The sequence below is a fragment of the Salvelinus fontinalis genome, chromosome 15 (genome assembly GCF_029448725.1).
Source record: "Salvelinus fontinalis isolate EN_2023a chromosome 15, ASM2944872v1, whole genome shotgun sequence".
NCBI classification, from domain to species: domain Eukaryota; kingdom Metazoa; phylum Chordata; class Actinopteri; order Salmoniformes; family Salmonidae; genus Salvelinus; species Salvelinus fontinalis.
In genome coordinates this window covers 26,995,100-27,017,260 of record NC_074679.1, presented here as the reverse complement: position 1 = coordinate 27,017,260, position 22,161 = coordinate 26,995,100, and the positions used below count along the sequence as shown (strand labels likewise).

Below are 22,161 nucleotides of genomic sequence, written 5' to 3'. Positions count from 1 at the left end.
AAGGGGAAATCATATTATTTTATTTTTTATAGATATGTGCTTTATTTCAACATCAATAGGGCATACATGTCCAGCAACTCGTGTATGTATTCATATTTGAAATTAGCATTGTGAATGGCTGCCTGTGAGTTTTTAGCTGTTATATTTTTATTTGTGTGTTTTTCAACATGTTTTAGTGTGTTGTGTGAACTCTTTTAAGTGCATGTTGTAAAGTATATGCATCTGTCTGTTCTAATGACAGTGGCGTTGTGTATTTGTGTGTGAGCATGTGTGTGTATTTTTGTGTAGCAGAGAGCTCTATTGAGCGTTTGGTTCCCTCCTCCGTGCTCTGTCCCTTTAAGTCCTACCCCTAGGAGACAACAGCAGCTGTTCCATATTCATCAAGCCACTGAGTCTTAAAGAGCCCTATCCTGACCATGGAAAGAGTCATTCCTCTCTCTCGCTCTCTCACGCTCTCTGCATCTTAGCGCTCATCCGCCGCTGCCTGCGCTCCTCTCGATCTCGCTGTCTCTCGCCCCCCTTTACCTCTCTCTCCCACTCCCCTCTCTCGAGCTCTCATATACACACAGACACACACATAGATGCACAACCATAGACACAGACACAAACACTCTTCAACTCTCTTACGCACACACTCTCGAACACAGTCAGATACAGCATACCTGTGCAGGCTGGGGGAAGCAGTTCTGGAGGGGCTTTTCACCGTTCTCTCTGAGGGTGCTCTGCTGTCATTTTGGGGGAGAAGCGGGTCTCAATTGTTTCCTATTTCCTCTTCCTCTTCTCATTCCTGGAATGCTAAAACTGGACTGATGGACATTTCAGAACTTTGTCTGCCAGACCCTCTCAGCTATCATAACCAGTAGGTGCACTTCTTTCTTTCAGCCTTCCTTTTAACATACCCGTCTTTTGTGATGTTGGATATAGCTTTGTTCACCTCTTGCAATCTTTCTTTCTTTTTCCTCCTCCTTTCTCTTCGTGTTTTCTTGTAGAAGTGCTTGCATTTGTTTCCTTTACAAAGGACCTGCCGATCTCGGCGCCAAACTTTTTACTGCTATTGTTAAGATGCACTGTGCTTTTCCTGGCTCTCTTGCTCACACTCACACACACACACACACACACACACACACACACACACACACACACACACACACACACACACACACACACACACACACACACACACACACACACACACACACACAAACACACTAATGTGCACTATGACTCTTTCTCTCTACATGTGTTATGGAGGGCTGTTAATTCATACAGGACTGTCTGCTGCCAGTGTTACCCTAAAGGCAACAGGACAGGTGTGCTGTGGTGTGTCTTTGGTTGTGTTCAATAGGGAGAGAGGACCCTTAGCCCTTTAGCACATTGTCAGCCATGTGTGTCACTGTGCACATTTCATTAAGAGCATGGCCGATCAATTAGGAGTAGCTCGTTGCAACGTGCAAGTGTGTTTTTCCTAAAGAATACAGGGAACGTGTCCTGTTGGGTTAGGAGCTTGTTCTGGGATGGCTTTGTTCTCTGTCCGTGTCCTGGCCGGACTGCCACCCTGACACAATCAGAATACATTTACAAATATTAGATTAAAGTGAATTAATGGAATTGGGGAGGAAGACTTGCACGCTGCAATATTTGTATGTCTGGGGATAGATGTATGAAAGAACCGTGTAATCCTAGTGATCAGTCAGCTCCATCCCAGCTAGTAGCACATCAGCCAGGCTGCCTGTCTGAGAAGCCCTCGCTAACTGTGGGCTTGCTTAAAGTTACCTGGTAATTTTATATGCACTTCTGCTTTTATACATTCATATCTTGTTGGCATGTAGGAGATGTATTTTTTATTTTATAGCTGACTGGTATGATTGCTTGAATAAAAATGGAAAAGTATCTCCAATCCAATTTTATTAATCTACTTTAGAAAGTGTTCTAAAAATACAACAGCTAGATATCTATACATGTATGTTTTAATATAATTTTATAATATTCCACTCAGCAGTGACAATCTTTTAATTTGCAGGGTCTGTAAGTATTATCATGTGCTTTTGATGAAATTCTTTATACTTGCTGTCACATCCTCATGTAGTATTCCAGACAGTCATTATTTCAACCCATAACTCTTTCCACGCAAAAATCTAATCAGCCAAATGTGTCTGTCGTTGTAGCTGGATTATGATTAAAAGGCATGTCTGCTGAAAGATTGAGATATATTTATTTATTTTTGTCATTTAGCAGATGCTCTTATCCAGTGCAACTTACTGGAGAAATTAGGGATGTGCCTTACTTAAGGGCACATCAACAGATTTTTCACCTAGTCAGCTTTTTGGATTCAAACCAGCGGCCTTTCAGTTACTTGCCCAACATTCTTAACCACTAAGCTACCCGCCGCCCTATGATATGATAGAAAATAATAAATGAAAGTAGTTGAGCAGTATAGATTTTCATGTATGGTATTTCAAAGCAATACAATCAGAGGAATTCTCAATGGGATGTCATGCAAAAGAGGAAAAGGGTTGAATTGTTCTGACAGCCTATGGATTCACTCTTGTTTTCAGGAACTCTAGTTTGGCCATTAACCATATCCCGCTCAGAGAGAGAAAAGTCAATCTAGTGAACTCATTAAACCCCTTATACGGACTGTTATAATCTCCTTTGTTTTACAGAGGTTCTATACAACTCTGCCTTTTAGGTACACTTCAGTGGTAAAGGGTCAAAGTAACAGACTTGCTCATCATAATATACAATAACTATACAATAACTACTGAGACATATTTAAGATAGCTTTATTAATATTGACGTTTACATAGTATACTGATTTATTATGAGAACATTATTTTTAACGCTCAAACCTTTCAAATGCAATCTTCCACCTCAAAATGTGACTCATGTATTCATTTTTATGATTTTCTTCCAAATCATGTTGTGTGGTGCAATGGTAACAATATTCTAACCTACTTTGGTGGTTATTCACTGTAAGCACTCTAGCCAATATGGGGTGCATAAATTAAATAATTCAATTGTTTTAGATTGACTGACATTATATTTACAATAGGGAATGTTGAATTTAAGATCATTGTGGCAAGTGTTTCAACAGAAATTTGCAATATAATGATTTTGGATTTCATTGGAAAGGTGGGCACAGTGCACAATACAAATAATGTTAGTGTTAAATTAAGCAAAGCTTTTCTTTGGTGGCATTAATGATACATGTACACTAGGTGATGCAGAATGATTTATTTTATTTTGCATCATGTAATATAACATCTAATATATCATTCAGTGGAATACGATTATTAGATACAAATATTTTGTGTCTCAATGTTGTGTTTCACACTTCCATACATGTAACATTTATAAGACAAGCAATTCTAATTAGAAATTTGTACAAAAAATACAACTACAAAGGGTGATTGGCATTCAAAATACTGACTGTGTTTTACATGTATTATTTTCTATCACATACGATGTAGAGACAGCGTGCATTTCCTTCTCTTCTGTGATATAGAACAGGTCATATCTGTAAATGTAATATATAACGCCATATTAAATATAGGTTTGACATAATTGCGGTGTTCTATGATATAGGTATTAGATGTATGTGCATGTAAAAATGAAATTAGTCAATTGAACACTTATTACTACTTTAGCCATGTATAGCAGGAATTACATACAGTAGATGTTTTGACATGCAATGGCTGGCAATATCTCAAACATAAATCAGTTTAAGATCAGCCGTGATCTTTTTCATAAATTGCATTGAAATAGTTTAGATATTTATGTACAGTAACACTTTAGTATACACTTAAGATGTATTTGAATTGATTTAAAATGAAATGTCCAACTATTTAAAAAATAATAATCTTTACAAAGCAGTTAATCCGACAGTAAAATCATTACGCAAAAGATTAAAGACTTTATAATGAAAATAACATTGGACAACATCTCAAATTAAAGTCTTTGCTTCCAACTAATGCAGTGTTGTTCGTTATAGGACATAGTTTGCATTGAGTTTACAGTGTCTAGTCCCTCTGCTTGGTCCGTGGACAGCAGTGTCTCCAGCCCCTCGGTGTGGTGTGGTGGTGTGTGTCTCCGGTGCTTGGTTGCTGGGATTACTGGAACGTATGTACACCATGTAATTAACAGAGCAATGATGTAGAAGCAGTGTAGTATGTTGCTCTATAGATTGACCTGGAGGCCTGAGTGACACTGCCTACGACTGTAGGAATCGGATTGAATCAGTGATCGTTTTTATTTCAGACAATATAGAGAGGTATGTATAGCCTATTACTGCTTGTTTGAATTGATCACTCAAATACATTTTCCCTAAAAAAGAGCAATAGTAGGTATGAAGTGGCATGTCTCTCCACAGCTTCAAGCTTGCTCTATATTTATTCTCCCTTCTCGATTGGGATGATGGATAGTAAGCTACGTATAGTAAGATTGGGATGGATAGTAAGCTACGTATAGTAAGATTGGGATGGATAGTAAGCTACGTATAGTAAGATTGGGATGGATAGTAAGCTACGTATAGTAAGATTGGGATGGATAGTAAGCTACGTATTGTAAGATTGGGATGGATAGTAAGCTACGTATAGTAAGATTGGGATGGATAGTAAGCTACGTATTGTAAGATTGGGATGGATAGTAAGCTACGTATTGTAAGATTGGGATGGATAGTAAGCTACGTATTGTAAGATTGGGATGGATAGTAAGCTACGTATTGTAAGATTGGGATGGATAGTAAGCTGAAATTCACAGAACTTGATTTGTTTAAGTTGAAGTCTCCCTTGGTTCAGGCAGCAGGAGGTAACATATGGCAGTCAGACAGGCTTATTGTTGCTCTTCTATTGCTCTGGCTGTTTCAGCGCAACTCAGAAATCAGCCAATGCTGAGGATTGTCAGTTTGAGTTCATCTGGGCTCTCTAGCAAACACACGCTGAGCGGCAGGCAGCTGATTGAGACGGGACTCCTCTCTATCCTAAATGTTCCATCAACACCCTCACTGCTCCTCCCAGCCATACTCTACATGTCCATTTAGTAAATGCTTTCTGATGCATTTTCATAAAAAAGCAATAGTTAGAACACAGCAATGAATTACATTTCAATTTGTTTGACTTCATTTCTAGGTTGCTGCATTAGGCTCAGTAAAATGCCCATCTCTAACATTCTTGTCCCTTCTCTCTTTATTCTGATTAGGTTTCAGAGAACAAGGCGAGGGAATTACATTAGTGTATCTTAAGTTAAAAGCTCTTTGCTCTTTGACCAAGTGTTTCAGTGTTATTGGGTTAATCTGATTTTTGCTGTCTTCATGGAGATGCTATCGCAGGGTATAGGTAGTGGCGGGTAACCAAAGCAGTCCTGCACAGACACCATCCAGATGGGATCAGCTTACGGTAATTTGGTTTCAGAATACATTACCAGAAGAGGCTCCTGGCCGAGAACGGCCACCCCGCTAAGAGCCAGGAGTCTGTGGTCGCTGTGGCCACTGCAGACAGCCAGCTCCAGCCGGCCCAGGTGACCACCGCTGTTCCCCGGTCCATTTCAACCCTCCTCCTGCTTCTCTCCCTCTGCACTTAAGGGGAGGTGTCGCGATACGTGCCTTTTAAGAAAAACCTAATGTTTTAAATTCAATTTGTCACCCACTTCTAAATGCATCTCCTTGTACCAACAGGGCTTCGTTGTCCAATTCATTAGGGCGATTACTCAGTCCACTGGCTACACTGGAGCCCTCACATTTCTGGTAAGCTCTGCATATAAGTATCATTTCTTTCACTGTAAACATGTCACTCAGACCAGGCTGTTCAGGGAGGGTGGGGGGGTGCTGCCCCCGGCCCCTCGGGCGTTAAGGGATGCAGAGTGGATTGACCCTCCCTGCTCTCCATTGTTTTTCTGTGTGTTTGTAATTGTTGGCTACTTGCATATGCTATTTAAGGGAAGCTCTTCACAGCACTTCACTTACACCTTCACATGCAGTGTCACCCTTCACTCTTCCCCGCTCTGGCCCTTCATGCATCCTTATCCCCCAGTTAACTAGGCAGGACAGAATATAAGGACAGAGTATTGAGATTCAAACTAAATTAACTGCACACATCTACTTCACCTTCCCTGAACATAGCATCCCGGGTCCCATTTAACTAGGGCCTCATTGAGATGCTTACTTATTTCTTGTAGAATACATAATAAAGATGATAAATTCCTAGACATATGGTATAGAGCATGGTTTTTACTGAACTAGGTGGACTTCAACTTCTGTTTGTTTGATGTTTCTTTGATCATTTTGCTTTTGATTACAGACTGTTTATGTGAAGTGTGTGTACTGATACAGTTTATCTCAGAAGACCTCGATAATTGTTTGTAACACCCATTGTTAACACTCTAAAATGACAGCTTTATTTTGGATACCATGACTCATACGAGCTCATGCAGTGTTTGGCCTTTCTAGTCTTTTCTGTAATGAGCCACGTGTCACTTTGACCGTTTCACGACATCCAACTGCACTGAAACCACCAAACGTCACCAGTCATCCCTCCTGATTTTGGCCACGGTAACCTTGGACACCTTTTAAACACAGAATGTGTTTAAAATAACCAGGTCCATTAGTCAAGGAGGATAATGCTAGCCTGGCTACGTGGGCTACTCTCACGCCCTTGTGGCAGCGAAGTGCTATCACTGACACGGTGCGTCAGCACTTCTTTCTGTTGCTCCAACACTGAAAGGCTCCTCTTGATGCACACACACATAAGGAGGCTCAGATGGAGGACTGTCAGAGAAGCTGTGGAAAAAGTATAAAAACATAATAACTGCATTCTGAATATTATAATACATTATTAGTTCTCATGAGAATATACGATTTCAGAGTCCAAGATTTGTTTTTCTAACACATTGGGACAAACAGCTGTAATTACATATGTATTACTAATATTCACTGCACAGTGAATATGTGGTTAGAGAGTGATTATCCAGTTATAGTTTAATCATTGAAGATCTTTCTTTGGTTTGGTGTGTTACTCATCTCGTCATCTGTCTGTTTTCATTCATTCCTCTCGCTGTCTGTATTTGTGTCTGCTTTGCCGCCCAATAGACGCCAGACTGAATGATAATTCTGCAGCTTTTAGATACGCTCTGTCTTAAATGTAATGGAGGGAACATGCTAAGTCCGCTAATTTACACTTGGTAAAAAGCGTGACGTGGAGTGGACGATGCGGGCGTTTATCAGTGAATGTTATTGGTATTGAGCGGCCAGTCGTTTGAAGGTTATGTTTCTGAGCAGTAATTGAAATGCAAAATAACATTAGGATCGATGGTTAGCTCTGTTTATTTATGAAATCAATATTGAAACCGTCCGTCACAATAGCAGCTCTGATTCTTACTGACAGCTTAAGTACGGATGGACTGACTGTACTCGGCCTCTGCAGCCCTTCCAGGCCTCCCAGCCATAACAGCTGTTAGCCTGAGAGCCATTTGCCTCCTTGCTCTGCCCTGCCCTACTCTGCTCTACTCTGTCCTGTTCTGTCCTGGCCGCCCAGGCAGACTGATGGCATGGAGCATTCTAGGAGGTTCTGAAGACATATTGTAGGACTGTCTGAATGACAGCATTGATGAGCTTGGATGAGGATCGACACTAAAGCTACAAGTTCAAGAGTTTCCATTAATATTAGAGTAAATGCAATCCAGTCTTGATGTAAAGGTTGTGACATTGTAGGGTGTGTACATACTCATCGGACCCTCGCTGTTGTTATGTGCATGTGTCTCTCCCAGAGAGAGAGAACACTAGCACGTTCTCCTGGTTGGGTTTGCCTGCCCTGGGGCCAGAACTTCTGAATCGCCAACCATTAACATCCTAGCATGCAGGCTAACTGCTGGTTACCCTCTGCCTCAGTGTGCAGGGCTAGTTTCACTGTGGTGACTGGGAATATTTATTAATGTGTTTATTTCAATAGGCTTTGTAGTCGCATTACAAAATCGATGGGAATCTTGTTGTTTGGGGTTTTCGGTAACTTGAAAATGTTGAATTTTAGAATATTTTTTAGAATATTCGCGGGGCCAATGAGATATTTCTCGGGGCGGTTCACCTGTGAGTTAGAAATTTGTCACTGACAGTCGTCCGCTGTGATCTTTTTCTGGGGTTTGTCTTTTAGGAAGGTTACAACGTCCATTTCATTTCTTGTTTTAATTCAATGTCAAAGTTCTATCTTCTCTACGTAAATCAAAGTCCATTAGACGTCCGTTTTGTCCCTCTCTCAGTGCTGTGCTGACCCATGGCCGTCTCAGTAAACCAGACTGCATTATAATGTCAATCTTTATTCATCATTCTCTCTGCCTGAGAGAAGCCTCTCGGCTTTCATTTCTGGAATATCATAGCAGGGGCATGGACATACATGATGCCGTAGAGGGTACATTGAGGCTTGGCAGGGGTACTGCATGTGTTATGGAAGGTGGAAGCGAGTCATGTTGTGTTTTTACATGTTTGTGTTTGACCTTTTTATAATTTCATTTTTGTATACGCAGTACCCTCAAATGCACACAAAACACAGTGAAATTGTTTAGTTGAGCTGAGTAGTATAAACTGCCAGGTAGGTTTCCTCTTTCACTAACACTGCTCTGACACCAGACGGTGTCGGCTGCTGAGATGTATGTTTAGATTGCCCCCTGAAGGAGACTCATTAATTCAAAAAATATCCCCAAAGTTTAATTATTCCTGAATGGCGTGGTGTTGGATGTCAGCATATAAATCATCCACCCCACCCACCTTTTTATAATCACCACTATTTATGGGGAGTGAGGGGAGGGTCTGGGACATGAGCCTGTAAAGAGCTGGGGACCAGGGATAGACCAGGGATAGACCAGGGAGAGACTAGGGAGAGACTAGGGAGAGACTAGGGAGAGACCAGGGAGAGACCAGGGAAAGATCAGGAAGAGACCAGGGAGAGACTAGGGAGAGATCAGGAAGAGACCAGGGAGAGACCAGGGAGAGATCAGGGGGAGACTAGGGAGAGACCAGAGAGAAACTAGGGAGAGACCAGAGAGAGACCAGGGAGAGACCAGGGAGAGACTAGGGAGAGATCAGGGGGAGACTTGGGGGAGACTAGGGAGAGACCAGGGAGAGATCAGGGAGAGATAAGGGGGGGAGACTGGGGAGAGACCAGGGAGAGATCATGGAGAGACTAGGGAGAGACTAGGCAGAGACCAGGGAGAGACTAGGGAGAGACCAGGGAAAGATCAGGAAGAGACCAGGGAGAGACTAGGGAGAGATCAGGAAGAGACCAGGGAAAGTTTAGGAAGAGACCAGGGAGAGACTAGGGAGAGATCAGGAAGAGACCAGGGAGAGACCAGGGGGAGACTAGGGAGAGACTAGGGAGAGATCAGGGGGAGACCGGGGAGAGACCAGGGAGAGACTAGGGAGAGATTAGGGGGAGACCGGGGAGAGACCAGAGAGAGATCAGGGGGAGAGACTGGGGAGAGACCAGGGAGAGATCATGGAGAGACTAGGGAGAGACTAGGGAGAGATCAGGGGGAGACTAAGACCAGGGAGAGACTAGGGAGAGACCAGGGAGAGACTAGGGAGAGATCAGGGAGAGATCAGGGGGAGAGACTGGGGAGAGACCAGGGAGAGACTAGGGAGAGACCAGGGAGAGATCATGGGGAGACTAGGGAGAGACCAGGGAGAGATCAGGGAGAGATCAGGGGGAGACTAAGACCAGGGAGAGATCAGCGGGAGACCGGGGAGAGACCAGGAAGGAGACCAGGGAGAGATCAGGGAGAGACCAGGGAGAGATCAGGGAGAGATCAGGGGGAGACTAAGGGGAGACCAGGGGGAGACTAGGGAGAGATCAGGGGGAGACCGGGGAGAGACCAGGGAGAGACTAGGGAGAGATTAGGGGGAGACCGGGGAGAGACCAGAGAGAGACGGGGGAGAGATCAGGGAGAGATTAGGGAGAAACGGGAGAGACCAGGGAGAGACTAGGGAGAGATCAGGGAGAGATCAGGGAGAGACCGAGTGTCTCTGGAGCGATTTGAAGGGCTTTAACACACCACCCCATAGGCGTGAAATAAAGGCTTGGGGCCTGTTCCATACAGTGGAATAACTAGAGATCATTGGTGTCCTCTGCATCAAAAGAGATTCAGTTATCATCTCAAAGATGATGAAAACAAACAAACAAAATCTAATTCATTTTGTCCTCACATTTTTATCAGCATACTGTATGTTTAACATTGAACATTATTTCAGTGTTCCATATTCTACAAAAAATGTGGAACTCATCCATGTGCTATGTTTATGTGTGAGCCTGTGTAAACATTGACACATTTGATTGCAGTTAAATTATTCTGGACACCTGATAAACCCGTTAGTCTTGCCTTGTGTGTGTATATATATATTGTGTGTGTTTGGCCCTTCCTCTGATGAAGAGGGTCATTTATGGTAGTGGCAGGACGGGCTCTTTGTTGAAAGCAGGTAGAGTTCCCCCTAAACAAGGACAGCCTATCAGAGGAAGATTAATGAAGTAATTTCATGCATGGCTCCTTGCCTCTGTCCCCCTGTACTCAGAGTCACTGTGTCTCAACCTGTGATTTACATTGGTTTGCCTTAAATAGGCTTAACCCTTTACAATAATATTTCCTCTGGATGCAATGACATGCAATGACTGTAACCCTATACACACCCTCTGTGTATTAGTCATATTTCTAGAAATATACGTGTGTTCTAGTTAGATTTGACATACATGTATAGTTTTCCCTTGCTGGTTATACACTAGTTCTCCTTGGTTCACAGGGTTGTGTCTGTGCTGGTTCCAGAACAGTGTTGTGTGGTATACAGATGGAGCCAGATCTCCGTGCTAGTGGTTTAGGCCAGGGAATAGAACGGCTGGTAAGGCTCAGTTAGGAAAGGGAAAGGGGATACCTAGTCAGTTGTACAACTGAATGCATTCAACTGAAATGTGTCTTCTGCATTTAACCCAACCCCTCTGAATCAGAGAGGTGCAGGGGGCTGCCATAATCAACATCCACGTCTTCGGTTAGACATGGTGAAGTGTATGGGATCTGAATTACACAACACTGTTTATGATTAGGCATTAGGCATCCACTGCCAACGATTAATGTTCTCGATGACACATTTGATGGTGGCTAATTATTTTGCTGAAAGAGCACCATTAGACTTTCTTCCTACAGTGAGATGTGACGATACAGAATAGCTCCCTGAGCTATTCTACTCTACAGGGAGCTTCTCTGCTGCGTATGCAGAGTAGTATGTTAACTCTTTTATTGCCGTAGAACCATGTCTGAACTGGTAACCCACTCCCTAACAGGGTTCTGGCATCTTCATCTGATCTTTCCTACCGTCATTTGTTTTCCGAGGATTCTTAGCCCTTTTCAGAATAGGATCTCTCCAGTGTCACTCAGACAGTTTACGTCAGACAAACAGCAGTGCCTGTATCATAAGAGGGCCTGTTTTTCCTGCCATAATCGTTTCAACAGGAAGAAAAGAGGGGGGATCAATAGATGTGATCTGTGTCTTGGGCAGCCAGCACTGTCTTGTGGCTGGCCTGTTGGAGAATGGGGCTCATGTTGTCGTAGTGGGTGAGCTCATGGCTTTATAAAGACTACAGTGACATCGCTGTGGAGCAGCTAAATTTAATCCTCTGTTGGAGACTGAAAAACTGAATTGGCCGGGCCACGGAGCTGCATGGTCCCCGCAGTGGTAACCCTGCACCACCCAGCTCCATCCAGCCCCATCCCCTGGCCTACGGACTATTGATCTGGGGCCCACGCCGCTCTCCATAAGCACGCATAAACAGCCCTGTCTCCCTTCCGCTCTCTCTCTCTCTCTCTCTCTCTCTCTCTCTCTCTCTCTCTCTCTCTCTATCTCTATCTATCTCTCTCTCTCTCTCTCTCTCACACCCTCTTTTTTGCTTTCTGTTTGTCTGTCTCTCTTACTCCTCTATTGTGTTCTTCTATAGATCAGCACATTATACATCTCTGTCAGCTGACGTGTTCGTTAACAGAGGGCCCGCCCATCCCACCCCCTTTACACATACCCTGCCCCTTCCTCTATCTGTTTAGAGCAGGCCTAATGAATGAGAAAATCCCAAATTAGGAGGTATTCCCAAACTAAGAATAAAATGGGTCTCTATTGGGTGCAGATAGTGCCTCTACCTCTATACCAACCACTGCCTCCTTTAACATTTACTACGATGCGTCTCCCTCTCCCTACTTACACACACACCTCCCCATTCCCCTGATGGTCATTAACCTGGACCCAGTTATATAGAGCTCTGATCCCCCCATCCCATTTCATTTACATGGCCCCATGTGAGTACAGACACCCTCCAGAAACGTCTCCTAAAGAAACGTCTCCTTTGTCTGTATTCCAGTGATTGTAGCCAGTCAGCCTGGTCCTGGTTCCAGTCAGTTAGGCCTCTCTCCCTAAATGAGTCGTCCTCCATGCAGCCGAGCAGTAAGAGGTGACGGTGGCCCCTGGAGGTGAGGTCACCATGGCAGCTGCCAGTGGGCTCTGGAGGTGGCGGGAGGCTGAGCGAGACTGAGACGGTCTGTCAGGAGCTAATTGAGTTCCTCCTCCTGCGCTGACTCTGGGCCAGTGGCTTATCAGGGACATCGCCAAAGGGCCTCCAGGCAGATCTGCCCCAAATGGGGCATCTGATATCACCATCACCCCGCCTGTGGATGTCACCCCCCCCCTCCCCCCTCCAATAGGAGCAGAGAGGGGGGCTGGGGTGAGGTTAGCCAACGCTATCAAACCATGTTTTTGGCATCCCACAGCCCACAGCCAGAGAGTGAACAGTACATTCTAAAATGATCTCATGCCATTGTAAAACTCTGTCAAAGGAGGAATCATTTGAGTACACATTTTTCATCTCTCCCCATTTTTCATCTCTCCCCATTTTTCATCTCTCCCCATTTTACATCTCTCCCCATTTTGAGTTGAGCTTTTATTATAAACACTCGAGGTGTGTGATGTGCTCATGTAAAAAGTCAATGCTAATGTGAATAAGAGATACGGAATGTCTGAGTGTCTGTGTCTGTGTTTAACACTTCAGTACAGGCATTAGCACCCTACAGAAGTCAGCATAGAGCTCACAGCAGGAATACTTACAAATTGGCCCAATTAGTTTCTCCAGGCTCTGTCGTGTTCCTGTGACAGTGTGCAGAATGTTCAGGCCGTGTTCAGAATGCTTCTGGCGGCCCAGCCAGGGAAGGGAAGGGAAGCGCTGAGACATGGGGATGAGTGCTCTTTAGTTCCCTCTCCTTCTGAAGAAGAGGAGCGGAGAGCGGGAGAGGAGATCATTAGGGCAGCTAATCCTGGTCACAGCAGCAGCACTGGAATGATATTAGGGATCTGAAATGCTGTTAGGAGGACCAGATGGAATCTGATTAAAACCAAACTGCTCAGTGTGCTTTTGTGGGCCCATAACCCACCACTCAGCATGAATGTTGATCCGTACAAAGGGAACAAAAGGAGGAGGAAAATGGAGAGAAAGAGAGAAAGAGAGATAGCTTTGACATGCAGTCCTCCAGTATGCAGCCCAGCAAAATGGGAAAGACACTTACTGAACCTGAGAAGAAGACAACTATGGATTTCACAACATACCTGGGTCTTCATCAGTTCAGTAGACCTTTTTATTTTATGTCCTGTCTGGGATACATCCTAATTAGCACCTGGTCCATATGTTGTATTTTTATTAACACAGTTCCTGCTGTCAAATTATTCATGTTCAGATTTTATTTGCCATATTAATAATAGTATTTATAGATTTAATTTGAACCTGTCCCATTTGAGAATAAGATTAATAGAATATTAATAGAAATGTAAGAAAATATTTGATGAATGTACACTAGGTTCAAATGGTTAGTATTCATTCAATGTCATTAATCAATATAAGCAGCCTTGTTAAAAATATAAGCACAGCGGTAGCATAATGTGTCAATGCGGAATGAGTTAAGGAGATTCTAGCCAGCACATGTATTATAAATGACCACATAGAGCTGGAGGGGAAACAGTTAAGACACTTATGCAATTATGCTAAGTGTCACCCTGGAGGTGACCTTTGAACTGGGGTTAAGCTTACTCTGAATTTGTGAAATAAAAGCTAAATGGAACCATCCCGCATGCTGCCATTTTAAATATATTGCCTTTAATAAGCCGAGTGCATGTGACCTATTATACAGGTGCACAGAGCTATCTAAAACAGAGAACATGAAGCAGATGAATAGAGGCTCCTTTCATTCATTTATTTGGATGCAATCCGCATGAGTTATTTAAACATCGACATTACGTTAAAAAGCATCAAGGGAATGGAGCTTTTTATTTCATTATCTTGTTCTTTTCTTATTTTGCTCTCACTTTCTAAGAGTACATAGAGTCATCTGTTTGAGATATAAATATTTCTTAAAACACAAAGAGAGAAAAAAAAACTTAACACTTCCTTGGCTTTACTTTTACCAAATTTTTTGTAGGTATTGTCCAACTTGTTTTTATAGTTACTGTGAGAAATACTGTAAATAGAGTACCATGATACCTAGTAAAAAGTGTGGTTATGGGTTTTATATTATGTACACTCTATATTGAAAGAAATTCCCGGAGTGTTCAGCCAAAGGGCTTATTCCACAAGGTCAACGGTTTTAACAGGGGGCATTTTTTATTCTTTATTTTAGCAGTTAACCTTTTTGTGAATTTCCAGAGGTGGTGGGCACCTGGACTTCCAATGAATATACATGACAGGAGGGAGGGAAACCCGGGAATTAGATTTAATTTGACATGCTGACCCCCATCTCCACGGGCCCATGAAGCCAGGGTGAGAAAATAAGGTTGACCCTCTGACCTCTGGGCCTGAACCCTACTGTCACCCACCCTTACAATTAAATCAACCAGAGAGAAAGAGACAGCTATCCCGGCTGGCCCGGCCCTTCTCTAGCTGGCCGATGGGGATATGGAAAAGATCTCTGTCTCACCCTCTCTGCACTCTGAGACGGCCGACCATGTGTCGGATAGATCCTGATGGAGACGTTAGGCGTACTGGTAGAGAGTATCCTTTCTCTTCCTGGGCTGCTGATGGGAAACTGACATGTCAACTATGGAAACATTACCATTAGTTGGCAACATATTAATATAACTAATGTACTAAAGCAGAACTTAGGCTGTGTAGCTGCCATCAACCATGAACGCCGGTGTCTGCATTTGCATAGGCCACGCAAGGCTCAATTTCATTAATGTGGGCGAGTGCAGATGACCTTTCACCTTGTCAGTGGTGCCTAATGCAGAGGTGTGTGTGTGTGTGACCCTGCCCCGACCCTGATGGGTCACTGTGTCCACACGACCTTTAGAAAGCATAGAGGTTATCCATCTCTCATAGCGCTCTATCTCCTCAATTCCCTCTGTTTGTCCAGGAAAAGACCAGGCTAGAAGAATCCGCTTTAAATGTGGTGGCGACAGAAATACATTTGTATGGACAAAGAGCTGTTTTAGGGTTAGTTGCATTGTATCGACACAGCCAGAGGTTGCAATTTATTTCAGTCACGGCAGGCAATACATCAGATGAGATGCTGTTATTAACCAGACAGTGAACAAAGTCAATATCCTTCTTTTTCTTTTTGCCTGCCTGCTGACTCAAGGAGACTGCTCCCGGTATGTTCTCTGTACTCTGGCTCCAGTCTAAAATATGGGTCCCAGGAATGCAGTCATCCCTGTGTTAGCGTTGACTGTGTTCCTGTGTTAACGAGTGTGGTCGGTGTTGAGTGTGTTTATTTCACCTGTGTGTTCTCTCTCTCTCATGGCTGGTGGCATGTGGGGCTAATGAAGCTCTTAGTATCCTCCCACCTGGTTGGCTGGTTCATGATGAGGGTTAGGAAACACTGTGGTGAGGATGAGACAGAGGGGGAGAGAGAGATCAGAATAAAAGAGAGCAGCAGAAGTGTCACTGAATGTGTGCTGATATGGAAGAAGTCCTTCTCTTTGGAGTGTGAAGTGAATTGCTCCGTGTGAACAGTAGCCTACAGAGTTTTCACACGAGGTCAAATTGTGCAAAGATGTGTTTTCTCTCCATAGCTGTCATGGTATCGTTAGACAATGTATAGATTTGAGTTTTGTGGGTAGCACCAGTCGATCTGAAACTGTTCATGTCTATAGTCTAAAAGGCCATGCTAATGGTCCTGTTTCTTTCACCCCTCCCCTCTCTCCCCTTCTCCAGGCTGCTGAATAGAATGGCTGTTGATGACCGGCACCTTCCCTCCAGCTGCGGGTCCTACATCAAGACGGAACCGTCCAGCCCCTCCTCGGTCATCGACACGGTCAGCCACCACAGCCCTAGCGGCAACTCGGACGCCAGCGGCGGCTATGTCAGCGCCATGAACAGCCACTCCAACGGCCTGGACTCTCCCCCTATGTTTACGCCCGGCGGGCTGGGCGCCGGGCCCTGCCGCAAGCGCTACGACGACTGCTCCAGCACCATCATGGAGGACTCACCCATTAAGTGCGAATACATGTTGAACTCCATCCCCAAGAGGCTGTGCCTGGTCTGTGGAGATATAGCCTCTGGGTATCACTATGGCGTGGCCTCTTGTGAGGCCTGCAAAGCCTTCTTTAAAAGGACAATACAAGGTATTTCCCTCCCGCTCCCTACAGACACACAAGGGATCTGCCCTACTACACATGCAGACACTCCATACAGGGTTTTACCTCCCCTCCTCCTAACACAATCACCTACTGCCCTAAACCACTATCTTGTTGTTAGACAGAACATGCTGAGTTGTTGCATGTGGCTGTGTTCATCTACATTATTTTCCATTTATCTCCCTGGGAAAAGGTATATTTTTCAAGGCCGGTGACTCCAGTTGTGCTGCTATGGATCGCCAGCATTGCTAAAACACCCAGGGTAACTTAATAGTGAGGGGAATTACATGCAGTGCAGCACAGTATGAGGCAACACATGTCCACAGGCGCTGCATACACAATGGACAGCCACACACAGGACAGGCCACTAGCTAGAGCCTGCCACTCGCAATGACATCATCAGCTGGGGTCAGGCTAGGTAAGGGGCAGTGGTGGTGACATCATCATCAGGGATCAGGTTTGGTGGAGAGTGGTTGTGTTGTGTGCCCAGATGCCTGTGGGGGGTCCAAAGCTGGAGATTGACTATATCTGTCGTGTGTGTGTGTGTGTGTGTGTGTGTGTGTGTGTGTGTGTGTGTGTGTGTGTGCGTGCGTGCGTGCGTGCGTGCGTGCGTGCGTGCGTGCGTGCGTGCGTGCGTGCGTGTGCACCTGGGGAATAGGGTGTGAGTGGTGCAGATCTGCATGGTATGATGTATCACAGGTTCCCATTAGAGAGGCAATGACAGGCCCCCCACTGTGTGTCTCTCTGTGTGCTCTGTCCTACATTAATCATTGGGACCTACGGTACGGAGGGAGATATTATTGAGCCAGGGAAAATCACTGCTGAACATGCACAGCTGCCCCTGCTTAGGTCTGCTTAAGAATCTGAGAAATTAAAAGGAAAAATACAGGAGGTAAATATTGAAATATTTAGCTATAGTAATGGCATGCAGTAAAGTAAACATATTTATCTTGCATAGGAGACAAATTAATTTGAACTTGTATTTCTTTATTTTGTATAATTGTTTTATACCTCAAATATGTTCTGTAAAAATAATAGTCTGTATGTCTCAATTTACGTCCTTAGCTTCTGGAGAATTGTCCCCCGAAAAATGCCATTATTGTGCCCAGGTTATCGAATGCAGGCTGTCTAGTAGGTGTTGATTTTGAACACCGCAAATCCTATCAGCTTTAAACAGTCTATGTATCTTTGCAGTCAAACAAAAGCATTAGGCCAAATCCTGCTGTTTACCCATGCTGCCATCAGCTATCCTGTCTATTGACATAAGATGATCATTTTCTCTCAAGTAACATAACTGCGCTTTTGTCCCCTCGCTACAAACCATTGACAGTGACACACAATAGAACAGAAAAGAGCAATCTGGAAAGAAAGAGAAGTCTTAAGTGGAGCAATAGCCTGGTACATGAAAAGAAAAATGGAAAGAGTTCTCTTTTTTTTCCTCCCTCACTTTACATTGTCGATTTGAAATTCCCCTCTTTCTCCTCTTGGAGGGCTGCCTGTAATGGAACTAATCTGCCGTCGTTTGTCCGAGCCACAGGAGTTTTGTCAATAACAATCAGCGTTTGGAAAGTGTAATTAAGGCCGAGGCTTTTCATTAGGAGGAAGGGAGGGGGCTGTCTCTAGGGACTGCAGGGCCAATTAGAAACTCAGGCACGCGTCGCACGCTGGGTAATTTCAGGGAAAGGAGGGAGAAAAAACCCTAGGATTTCTTTAGATTGGAGAGGGACCCGAGCGCTCTTTCAGAGGAGGAGAGGAAAAGCTTAATGGCATAATAATCAGACAGGGGTACCAGTCCAGGCAGAAGAGGAAAGGGACGAGGACCATGGGACTTTTTAGGAGGGGGATGAGGGGGGGGGTGAAAGCTTCTGAATTAATAAAAACCACACAGGATGACTGGAGGAGGAATAGAGGGAGCAGTAAACAGTGGGACATAAAGCCCTTGGATGAAGAAGAGGTTGCGGTAGATGAGACCTGATTAATTAAAGAAATAACGAGGCTGTCTATCCAGGGTGGAGGGTGTGAGATGACGTCCCTTAATGAGAACAACACAACAACACATCCTTTCACTCCCTCCTCTCTACATTTTCCTCTTCTGTCTCTGCTGCTAAAGCCACTTTCTACCACTCTAAATTCCAAGCATCTGCCTCTAACCCTAGGAAGCTCTTTGCCACCTTCTCCTCCCTCCTGAATCCTCCTCCCCCTCCCCCCCCCTCCTCCCTCTCTGCAGACGACTTCGTCAACCATTTTGAAAAGAAGGTCGACGACATCCGATCCTCGTTTGCTAAGTCAAACGACACCGCTGGTTCTGCTCACACTGCCCTACCCTGTGCTTTGACCTCTTTCTCTCCCCTCTCTCCAGATGAAATCTCGCGTCTTGTGACGGCCGGCCGCCCAACAACCTGCCCGCTTGACCCTATCCCCTCCTCTCTTCTCCAGACCATTTCCGGAGACCTTCTCCCTTACCTCACCTCGCTCATCAACTCATCCCTGACCGCTGGCTACGTCCCTTCCGTCTTCAAGAGAGCGAGAGTTGCACCCCTTCTGAAAAAACCTACACTCGATCCCTCCGATGTCAACAACTACAGACCAGTATCCCTTCTTTCTTTTCTCTCCAAAACTCTTGAACGTGCCGTCCTTGGCCAGCTCTCCTGCTATCTCTCTCAGAATGACCTTCTTGATCCAAATCAGTCAGGTTTCAAGACTAGTCACTCAACTGAGACTGCTCTTCTCTGTATCACGGAGGCGCTCCGCACTGCTAAAGCTAACTCTCTTTCCTCTGCTCTCATCCTTCTAGACCTATCGGCTGCCTTCGATACTGTGAACCATCAGATCCTCCTCTCCACCCTCTCCGAGTTGGGCATCTCCGGCGCGGCCCACGCTTGGATTGCGTCCTACCTGACAGGTCGCTCCTACCAGGTGGCGTGGCGAGAATCTGTCTCCTCACCACGCGCTCTCACCACTGGTGTCCCCCAGGGCTCTGTTCTAGGCCCTCTCCTATTCTCGCTATACACCAAGTCACTTGGCTCTGTCATAACCTCACATGGTCTCTCCTATCATTGCTATGCAGACGACACACAACTAATCTTCTCCTTTCCCCCTTCTGATGACCAGGTGGCGAATCGCATCTCTGCATGTCTGGCAGACATATCAGTGTGGATGACGGATCACCACCTCAAGCTGAACCTCGGCAAGACGGAGCTGCTCTTCCTCCCGGGGAAGGACTGCCCGTTCCATGATCTCGCCATCACGGTTGACAACTCCATTGTGTCCTCCTCCCAGAGCGCTAAGAACCTTGGCGTGATCCTGGACAACACCCTGTCGTTCTCAACTAACATCAAGGCGGTGGCCCGTTCCTGTAGGTTCATGCTCTACAACATCCGCAGAGTACGACCCTGCCTCACACAGGAAGCGGCGCAGGTCCTAATCCAGGCACTTGTCATCTCCCGTCTGGATTACTGCAACTCGCTGTTGGCTGGGCTCCCTGCCTGTGCCATCAAACCCCTACAACTCATCCAGAACGCCGCAGCCCGTCTGGTGTTCAACCTTCCCAAGTTCTCTCACGTCACCCCGCTCCTCCGCTCTCTCCACTGGCTTCCAGTTGAAGCTCGCATCCGCTACAAGACCATGGTGCTTGCCTACGGAGCTGTGAGGGGAACGGCACCTCAGTACCTTCAGGCTCTGATCAGGCCCTACACCCAAACAAGGGCACTGCGTTCATCCACCTCTGGCCTGCTCGCCTCCCTACCACTGAGGAAGTACAGTTCCCGCTCAGCCCAATCAAAACTGTTCGCTGCTCTGGCACCCCAATGGTGGAACAAACTCCCTCACGACGCCAGGACAGCGGAGTCAATCACCACCTTCCGGAGACACCTGAAACCCCACCTCTTCAAGGAATACCTAGGATAGGATAAAGCAATCCTTCTGCCCCCCCCCCCCCCTTAAAAGATGTAGATGCACTATTGTAAAGTGGCTGTTCCACTGGATGTCATTAGGTGAATGCACCAATTTGTAAGTCGCTCTGGATAAGAGCGTCTGCTAAATGACTTAAATGTAAATGTAAATGTAAGATGTGTCTTTTACACTCATTCATCACATTGTTTTTAAGCAATAACACTAAAGCTAATGGACTTTATTCTGTGACATTTTCAGCACATAATGAAATGTGAGATGATAGTGACCACACGGTTGACTGTCTGTGTTGAATATTTTCCAGAAATCTCGGTTTCTCTACCTGGGGTTCCTAGATTCATTTAGCATTGCCTGCTCTTAACTTCTCTTCTCTCCTTTACTTCCTGATGTTCCACTGCTGTAAAAGAGACCTGCTGCCCCTACCTTTTCAACAGGACGGAATGGCAAATCCATCTTCTGTCACCTAGTCATTCAGTGAAAAGCCCCCTGAACTCTTACATGGAGATAGTTACATTAGTCATGCTCGAGGCCCAAATTAATGTCAACCTAGATCACCATCCATCCCGGACAAACTCCTATTCTCATAGCTCCCTAATCACAGGCCCGTGCCGCACCTCGCGTGCCCTGCCAATCAAAAGCATCAATCTCTTATTGAACCTTATTTTTCTCTCATTTTGAACCCAAGTATGAAATTGCTTGAAAACCAACTGAACTCAGTGGCCCTCTTTTTATATGAAGTAATAGACCTTGACAGTAAGCCTGTAAAAGTCCGTTTAGATTTTGATGAGAAATACCTGCGATTTTACTATAATTTACTTACAGGACCTGACTTTCCCTCACTGCCCTGGCACAGGTCCTGAAAAGCCATAAAATAAATTGAGACAGATAAATATCGAGAGAAGAAAATCATTTTTTTCTTCTTTCCTTCTTTCCTTCTCAGATTTTTATGTTATTTGTTTAATACTGTAACTTTTGAAACCAGAGATGAACCCAGCATTCTAATTCAGGGCATATATTAACTCCTCCAATGCTTGACTGACTGGCTGTATAAATAGACATTTGTCTGAGGATCAGTCCTTGAGCTATAAACGCCAATAAAGGTGAACCAATCATGTATTTTTATATATATATACAAAACATCCTAATATTTAGTTGCACCCCCTATTTTGCACTCAAAACAGCCTCAATTCGTCGGGCATGGACTCTACAAGGTGTCGAAAGCATTCCACAGGGATGCTGGCCCATGTTGACTCCAATGCTTCCAACATTTGTGTCAAGTTGGCTGGATGTCCTTCGGGTGGTGGGCTATTCTTGATGCACAATGGAAACTGTTGAGGGTGAAAAACCCAGCAGCGTTGCAGTTCTTGACACACTCAAACCGGTGTGCCTGGCACCTACTACCATACCCCGTTCAAAGGCACTTAAATATTTTGTCTTCCCATTCACACTCTGAATGGCACATATACACAATCCATGTCTTAATTGTTGGCTTAAAAATCCTTCTTTAACCTGTCACCTCCCCTTCATCTACACTGATTGAAGTGGATTTAACAAGTGACATCAATAAGGGGTCATAGCCTGGATTCACCTGGTCAGTCTGTCATGGAAAGATCTTTGTACAAATGCTT

The 22,161-nt window shown here is 44.8% G+C and overlaps 1 protein-coding gene across 3 annotated transcripts in view; it reads left to right on the top strand.

The window, feature by feature from the left end:
• The first annotated feature begins 398 nt into the window (after positions 1-398).
• The window catches only part of LOC129811663 (steroid hormone receptor ERR2-like), a 55,850-nt gene continuing 34,087 nt past the window's right edge, over positions 399-22,161 (top strand). The window contains exons 1-4 of one of the 3 annotated variants that reach the window (XM_055863147.1): positions 399-859; positions 5,315-5,514; positions 5,672-5,740; positions 16,203-16,612. In XM_055863147.1, the coding sequence (XP_055719122.1) occupies positions 5,378-5,514; positions 5,672-5,740; positions 16,203-16,612 (616 nt within the window). In that variant the 5' untranslated portion in view covers positions 399-859; positions 5,315-5,377. The remainder of the gene's footprint in view (positions 860-5,314; positions 5,515-5,671; positions 5,741-16,202; positions 16,613-22,161) is intronic. The other 2 variants (XM_055863144.1, XM_055863146.1) reach the window with 2 other exon arrangements.